General features: G+C 29.8%; 1 protein-coding gene and 1 long non-coding RNA gene across 2 annotated transcripts; both read left to right on the top strand.

Annotated features, from left to right (window-relative positions):
• Nucleotides 1-2,464: 2,464 nt before the first annotated feature.
• Nucleotides 2,465-7,358, top strand: LOC120091655. The gene is made up of 2 exons (XR_005485767.1): nt 2,465-2,920; nt 6,969-7,358. It is a non-coding gene; the product is annotated as an uncharacterized LOC120091655 (long non-coding RNA).
• Nucleotides 2,914-4,248, top strand: LOC120091654 (protein HAIKU1-like). Its single transcript, XM_039049756.1, has one exon. It carries the CDS (start codon nt 3,134-3,136, stop codon nt 4,091-4,093), a length of 960 nt encoding a protein of 319 aa, XP_038905684.1. The 5' UTR covers nt 2,914-3,133; the 3' UTR covers nt 4,094-4,248.
• Nucleotides 7,359-8,527: the final 1,169 nt, after the last annotated feature.

Raw genomic sequence — 8,527 nt, 5'->3', positions numbered from 1 at the left:
CACTCAATTATAAAAATCACTAATTATAATCTTTTATTCTGGCAGTGGTATTTGAATTTTCAATTTGGAGAATCGATGATATGAATAGAAAGAGCGAGAGGGTAAAGACAAAACAAATGGGTTAAAACATTTTATTTTTTTTTTGCTCAATTGGTTCCAAACATAATTCAAAAAAAAAAAAATATATCAACCAATCATAATTCAAATGATTAATTTAAAATAAAATAAAATAGAAGATTTTGTCAAGGTAAAACGATGATAATATAATTATAAAAAAAAATGTCAAGTTAGCTCGATTATTCCATTCAATATATTGTTAAAAAAAATAATAACCTAACAATTTTGCAATGAAATTCATCAATTTATTTTGATGATGAACTAATAATTTATATTGCGCATTGATTTTGAGATACTTATTTATTTATTTTTGTCAAAATGTAGAAAGTGAATTAGAAAAAAGAGAGATAGAAAAAAGAGAAAGAAAAGGGAGAAAGGCAAAAGATATAAAAGGACAAGGAAGAAAACATATGGAGAGACCATTTTGGAATGTTTGATTTAGAAATTTGTTACTTAAGAAAATGTAGGGCTAAAAATAACAAAAATTTATGTCATTATCGAATAAGTTGCACCACCTAAATAGAGCCAAACAGAAAATCAACTCTTTCTAAAAAAATAAATTTGTCTTCGAATTAAACTTAACTTAATCATACCCACGTTCCATATTTATGTTCTAGTTAAACTAAATAATCTAAAAATATGTTCTTCTCGTTATTTTTTATATCAATGTATATATTATAATCGATTGGACCTCAAACATACAACGTTGAATAGGTCTAACCTATAATAATTGTGATGTAATTGTTAATAAAAAGAATAAAACAAAAATTGTGGTTAATTCTTGACCCATGTGAATAAAAATTTAAAATAAGCAAGACATATCCCAAAAGCCCACTTGAATGAAATATATGTTTCCAACATAAAATATATCAAGGAATAAATTATTTTCCAACATGTTAGCTGCCCAACTTTTCCTTACCAACCCCAATGTCCTTAGTTTGAGTTTCATGTCTTTATTTCTTTTAACAACATAGTAACATGGTATCATATTAAGCTAGTGCAATTTTCTTTCAACCTTAATAGGGTTTTTTAAAATTGAAATTTGTATTATTTTGAACTCATGAAGTGAGCAAAATAAATGTTAAAAATGTGCCCCATATAATATTTAGCAATACAAAAATTGATACAACTCGATGGAATTAATAAATATTTGAGTGAAATTGGTATCAAATTCTATTGGCATATCTAGTCCCTATTGGAAGGACAATTTTTTTTGTAAACAATAGTTGTATGTTACATGTTCAACTTCTCTTATTCTTTCCACATGGACATGTTGTTGTTTGCAATTATGTTACAAAGGATTCATTGTACCACTAAAAGACTTTATTATTGATTGGTTGGCAAGCATCAGAACATAAGTATGGTCTCACATGTTAAGTAACATTTTTGACCATGCATGAGTTGCTTGTGCTAGTTGATATCAAGATCTGTTTAACATATTCGATTCGTCCTGGTTTTAAAAACGTAGAAGTCAACGTTTGCATCCTAATGACAACTTTCAAGTAGGCTTTATAATGATTTGGCATCAACAACTTTGTGCTGCACTAGAGAAACTATACTAATGGTTGAGTGAATTTAGCAATAACACTATATATTAACTTACTATTTTCACTTTATCAATTATTAAGGACTTGTTTGATAACATTATTGTTTTTTGTTTTATGTTATCATTTCTCTTTTTTTTTTTTTTTAATAATCATTCCCGTTTCTTATTTCTAATAGTTCAAGAACCATTTTTTTTTAAAAAAAATATGTCAAATTTGAGAAATTACAAAACTGTTCATTTATGTTTGTTTTTTCCCCTTTCTGTTCACATGATGTTTTTGGAAATGAGTTTGGTTTTTGCCTTAATGGTCATAACGGGTATGCTAGATTCCTATATAAAACATGTATATTATTCCATAGTTTTATATTTATACATTATCAGAATTTTAATATTTAAAATTTCTAATTCGTAGATACATTATTTTAGTTTTAAAATATTATCAAAGGGTACACTTAATTTAACGTGTTTCACACAAACTCCACTTGCACATTTTTCCCATATGGGCAAGCTACGTTACAAAAACAATAAAATGTCAAGATTTTACCCTATAATAGTTTTCAACATTGCCCATGTTATTTATCTGTACCAATTAATTTGACCCATTAATGTAACTTTTCACATCAACAACAAAAATATAAAGATATTTAAAAAAAATAAAAATAAAATTTGCTCAATATGTTTTTTGAATGGGCTATTATTTCTCAAAAGCCCAAAATACTTAAAAGTTGGGCTGTTTCTCTCTCTTTCAATGGCCCAATTGATTTGTAGAAGAAATTTCTCAGCAACGCCATACACAAACAGAATCTTTCCCATTTTCTTAAAATTTTCTTCAATTTTCCCGTTGACTTCCAAAATCAAAATATTGATTTTGGTTTTTGGTTTGGGGTTCCATTTTTCTTCTCTTTCGCGTTCTTTCGATCCGATTGTTAGGTTTTTTCTTCACATCTTTGATCCTCCTTTCCTTAGGGTTTAGACCTTTTCTTTGTCGTCTCAGATCCTCAATTTCACCGCGTAATTCCTTTCCACTTCCCTCAGTTTCCACCCTTTGGTCTTCATTTTTGTTCTCCTTTTTCCTCGCGTTTACTACTCCTTTCTTCTTCATAGTGTTTAAGACGTCAGAAATCTTTGTTTTGTTGGGAGGTGCCTATTTAATTGGTTTTCTTGTTCATACCATTTCTGGGTTCTCTTTGCTTTCTGAGAATGGCTATGCGGTTGACGGCTTCTGGGATTTTTAAATTGCGGAGGATCAAGTGAAGGGTATGCTTTTGTTTTTGTTCTTGTTGCTTCTTCTGCTTTGTTGGTTGGATTTCTCTTCCTGTTTATTGGATTTGTTGGATTTAGAAACTGGTTTCAGTGGATTTGTTCTGTTGAAGGATTGTGAATGTTCTGAATTGTTGGGACTTTAGGAGAAGTGGGATTTGATTAGATTGCTGTTTTTTTTCTAGATTTCTTTAGTTAGTTATTGCGGAGATGGATAGAAACAGGCAAAATGAGAATTTGGGTGTTAACAAAATGGGGAAGAATATTAGGAAGAGTCCAATACACCAACCAAATTTTGGTAATAATGCTGCTAGGCCTCAACCCCAGCCACAAATTTACAACATAAGTAAGAATGATTTTAGGAATATTGTTCAACAGCTTACAGGCTCACCATCTCAGGATCATCAGCCTCCTCCTAGACCACCACAAAATCCACCAAAACCCCAAAGTATGCGGTTGCAGAGAATAAGACCTCCCCCGTTAACGCCGATTAATCGATCAAATATGCCTGCTCCTATCCCTGCCCCTGTTCCCATTCCTCCACCACAGACTCTAGTCAATAACAATGTGCCTAGACCTCCACCATTTGCTCAGCCACCTCCAAGACAGTGGCCACCAATGGCACCAGGAGGAGACTCGAACTGGCCAAACCCTGCTGCCGAGTCTCCTATTTCGGCCTATATGCGTTATCTTCAAAATTCAATGATGAATCCATCTCCAGTAGCAAACCAGGCTCAATTTGTACCACAACCTCAGATTCCAGGTCAAATGCATCCTCCTCATGTACCTCCATCTGGTTTATTGCCTAATCCAAATCCACCTGTTCCTGTTCTTCCATCCCCAAGAATAAATGGTCCTCCACCCCCTGTCCCAAACTTTCCTTCACCGCACTGGAACGGTCCCACCCTTTTACCTTCCCCGACTTCCCAGTTTCTATTGCCTTCTCCTACTGGCCACTACAATTTGTTGTCCCCTAAATCACCGTATCCATTACTCTCACCGGGGATTCAGTTTTCTCCGCCGCTGACTCCTAATTTCGCATTTCCATCCATGCCTCAATCAGGGATCTTAGGTCCAGGGCCTCATCCACCACCTTCTCCAGGGGTCATGTTTCCATTATCTCCTTCAGGGGTTTTTTCCTTATTGAGTCCAAGATGGAGAGATCAATAACCCCTCAGAGCGTTTTCCTGTTTTAAATCTCCATGCCTGCTGACATTTTCATCTACTTGTGAAGATGGTTACCAAACTCATGTTGTAAGCTAGCTGCCTGCCCTTTTGCTGTTTTATATCTTTCAATTAGTTTGATTTTTTCTTAACACTTTAAATTGTAAAATCTTTTTGCATCTCATTTTCGCTCTGGAAAGATCTAATTCTGTAACTTGTATAATGTTTTTTCCCCTTTCTAGGACTAGTTCCTATTAGGCAATATAGTGAAAGATCAAGTTACCAAAATTGTATTACTACATGTAACAGGAAGAACAGAGCTATAACCTTAGACATAGGATTTCATAGATGTCAAGTTGATAACTTGGTCGTTCGGTCGGTCTAGTCGAATAATAGTCCAATTCTGTAAGATGATGGAATGAATATTGTTTGGTATCTAAGTTTTTTTTTAGCTGTTTATAGAAGGAAATGCAGAAGTTTTGCATTGTTTATGCCTTTTTATTGTTCTTAATATTTCTACTTTTGCTCTTTTGTGGCTATTATTTCATTTTTCTATAAATTGTTATTAATTATCATAGATTTGATACATGGTTAAAAGGATATGAAAAAGAAAAGAAAAAGATAAATAAAAATAAAAAGAGATATGTTAAGAATATTTTAGTTTCTTTATGTATCTAATGCAATGATCATGAATATGGCTGCCGTGTTAGATATGCTTTTTTTCCTGATAAAAAAATAAGGGCAAATTTCAATTTATATTCCTGAACTTTTTGGGGTTGTATTAATTTAAACCTTGAATTTTTGGTTGTATCAATTTAAACCCCCAACTAATAATTGAATCGATTTAAATTTTAAATTTTCATAAGTATATCAATTTACACTTTTTTCAAGATTTAGTTTGAAAAATATCAGGCAAAATATTTAATTTTTTCAATCTTAAGTTTAGAAGTTTAATCGATAAAATTACAAGTCTTACACTATGTTTATCCATATGAAACATAGTGAAGGGTTTAATTGATACATTTATGAAAGTTTAGGGTTTAAATTGATACAACTTTTAAAGTTCAGGATTTAAATTGATAAAATCTTCAAAGTTTAGGGTTTAAATTGATAAAATTATTAGTTTAGAATTTTAATTGACATAATTTCAAAGTTTAGGAGTATAAATTGATATTTGTTCAGAAAATAATGCTTAAAATTGGGAGAATCAAGCTTCGTATATATGATAATGAGATTGGTTCTTTCGACCCAAAAAAAGAAAAGAAAATATGTAGAATATGAGAACTTGCACCTCGTATATTAAAAAGAGTACATAACGATTGTCATTGATCTATGCTCATTTTAACTTTTATATATATATATATATATATTTAGTCTCTTATATTTTACTATTTTCCACTTGTACCCTCGCTATCAAAGAATGTTAGTATTGAAATTTTTTTAATTTCGCCAAAATTTTAAGTTTGCATAAACTTTGTTGTGTGTAGGTCTATACCTATTTTAATATTCCCCGATGAAAATTGATAAAGTTAGAAAATGTTAATGCATAAATAACTAAATCGAAGCTTTTTAAACCATAGGATTTACGAATTATATTGAAAAAAATACCTCTATGTTGTTATTTAACCTTAATAGAATATATAAATTTAGTGTTAAAAGGACTAGAATAGGGAGGAAAAAATAAATTTTAAATAAATTTTAAAACAACAACAATAAAAATAATAAAAACTTTTGTGTGTATAATATATTTACAATGTAATTTTTTGGGGTATTTTTGAGAATTTGAAGTGACAAAAAGATCAAATTTCATAAATATAAAAGGGATTATGCTACTAATTAGTTGGTTTTATTAGCTAACATTCTTTTAAAAATGTTATTATAAAATATTATTTCATTATCTTTAACTATAATAGATTGATAAAAAAAAATAAATTTAAATACTACTTTGGTCTTTGTATTTTTAGCTTTGATTTATTTTGATCTCTGTATTTTTAAAATATTTATTTTGACCCTCATATTTTCAACTTTGATTCATTTGATATCTATACTTTCAATTTTAGTTCATTTTTATCCTTGAACTTTCAAAAAGTGACCATTTAGATTCCTTAAAAAATGAAGTAAAAATGAAAATGAAGGAACTAAAATTGTTACTTTTTGAAATTTAAGAACCAAAATGAACGTTTTGAAAGTAAAAGGACTAAAATGACTTAAAGTTTAATGTAAAATACAATGACTAAAATAGTATTTAAACCTAAAAATAATAAGTCCAATCCAACAATTTTATTTAGTTGGTTAAGTTATATATTTGAATCTTATTTGTTTCGATATAATTTGTTCTTTATAATTTGGTTAAACTTTACAAACATAACTTGGTTAAAATATTATATCAAGGAAAAATGATAGGAGTTGGAATCTCCGGTGAAAGTTTATTCATTTTTCTCCATTTTTACTTAGCTCTAAATGGTAAATTTACTATTAGCAAATACAAGGCAATTTATAAATACAAGTTAATTATCATATTAATAGAAACAACTTATGTATTAGGCAATTTAGAAATGCAAATTCATTATCATATTAATAGAAAACAACTTATGTATTAGGCAATTTAGAAACACAAATTCATTATCATATTAATTAAAAATGTCTTATGTATTAATTATTAAGTACAATGTCGAAATCAAAATTCGAAAGCTAAAGAAACTAAATCGAAAATAAGTTCAACATATAAAACTAAATTCATGATATAACCGATTTAACAAGTCAAGTTTATGGTTGGATCATAATTTAATCTGAAGTAAATCTTTACATTACATTTAGGTCGGTTGGATTAGAGTCAATTTTCTCTCTATATATATTTGAATGATGATGCATTATTTATTAGGCAAGTTGGCAAGTTGCAATGCAAGGAGTCTAAAACTGGGCCCCCCCAAAACCAACTCCAAATTCAAATTGCCATTAAATTATGCAATTTCATTCAAGTGGAAGCACTCAAAAAGGAGGAGAAAGCCACAAACAATGGGAAAAAAAGGTTTTTTTTTCTTCCTTCTGGTCTCTCTCCAAATTTGAGATCACAATTTAAAGTTGCATCACTTTCACACCTATCATTGTCCCCACTTCCCTAATTCTCTTGTGTTTGAAATTGAGGTGTAGATTTGAAATTTTGACCTCTGAATGAAATAATGGATGTTGTAATACGTTGGTAAGGTTAAGAACAAAAATGTGGAAAGTAAGAATTTGAACCTTCAACTTATGGTTTACTTATGATCATTGAGCTATCATGGTGTCTGTTGAGCATCCCACATTGAAAAAATCAAGGGACGTCACACTCTTGATGAACTACTTCTTTCATAGCCAATTGATTTTGAGATGGGATCCCATATTATCTAATTACAATTGTGTTGAGAAAAATCTCTCATTTCTATCACAGAAATAAGTAGAAAAATAACACGGGAAAAACTCCAAACTCATAAGCTTCTCTAACTATGATGATTTGCTCCTTTTATAGTGCTTGGAGCTCATGACTTCTTTAAACTTTTCGGATGTGGGACAATTGCACTTCTAACATTTTGCCAAGACCCAACAACAATTGGTGATTTAACCGTGTCTATGTATGTATGTGTGTTACCGATGATAATTTTGAGGCTAGCTAATTGATTAGTTAAAGGCGAAGCTAGAAAAAATGGGCATTGGGTTGACTTAGATGACTATTAAAATGGGTTAATATTTTTAAGTTATAAAATTACATGTTTGAGGCATCAATAATTTTACAGTAGTTCAGTTCAACCAACTCTTCACAATTTAGAAAATATGAAAAAAAAAAAATAAAAAGAATAAGAAACGATACAAAACACATTTTTTTATATATTTAAATTGATTTAATATACAATAATGTTGGATGTTGATTATTCCAATATAATTTCCAAAAACAAATTCAATGGTTGATATATTATGAATTGTTTGAAGAAGGGTTTTAGGGTTCAAAGTGATCATCATCATATGAGCTTTCCATTGAACCACACTCACATTCCTTCATCTTCCTTCTCAAATTAATATCCAATCTCAATCTCTCAACTTGCATAAATCCCTTATGGCCCACATGCATGAACATACCCTTCCTTTTTCTCTAATCACCACTTTAAAGATGATTTGAGCCATGAAAAAAAAAAGTGATCTTTTTTTGTACATTCCAATTAGATTTGTATAATTTGAAATTGATGTAGGGATTAGATTTTAGGATTTCAATTTTACAGATTTATCGATATAAGATATCGATTTCGACGTATATTTTTGTAAAAAGGAAGTTATAAGTTCTTTTTAGGCAAATAAAAAATATTTAAGTTAATAAGTAATCAAGTAGTATTTATTATCTAATTAAGTTATAGATTTATTGTTATTAATGTGTTTTTAAAATGTTTATTGATGAAAAGTATACCGAATATA

The sequence above is a fragment of the Benincasa hispida genome, chromosome 11 (genome assembly GCF_009727055.1).
Source record: "Benincasa hispida cultivar B227 chromosome 11, ASM972705v1, whole genome shotgun sequence".
In the NCBI taxonomy this organism is placed as follows: domain Eukaryota; kingdom Viridiplantae; phylum Streptophyta; class Magnoliopsida; order Cucurbitales; family Cucurbitaceae; genus Benincasa; species Benincasa hispida.
Note: the sequence above shows the minus strand (reverse complement) of the source record. Positions and strands in the feature narration are given on the sequence as shown.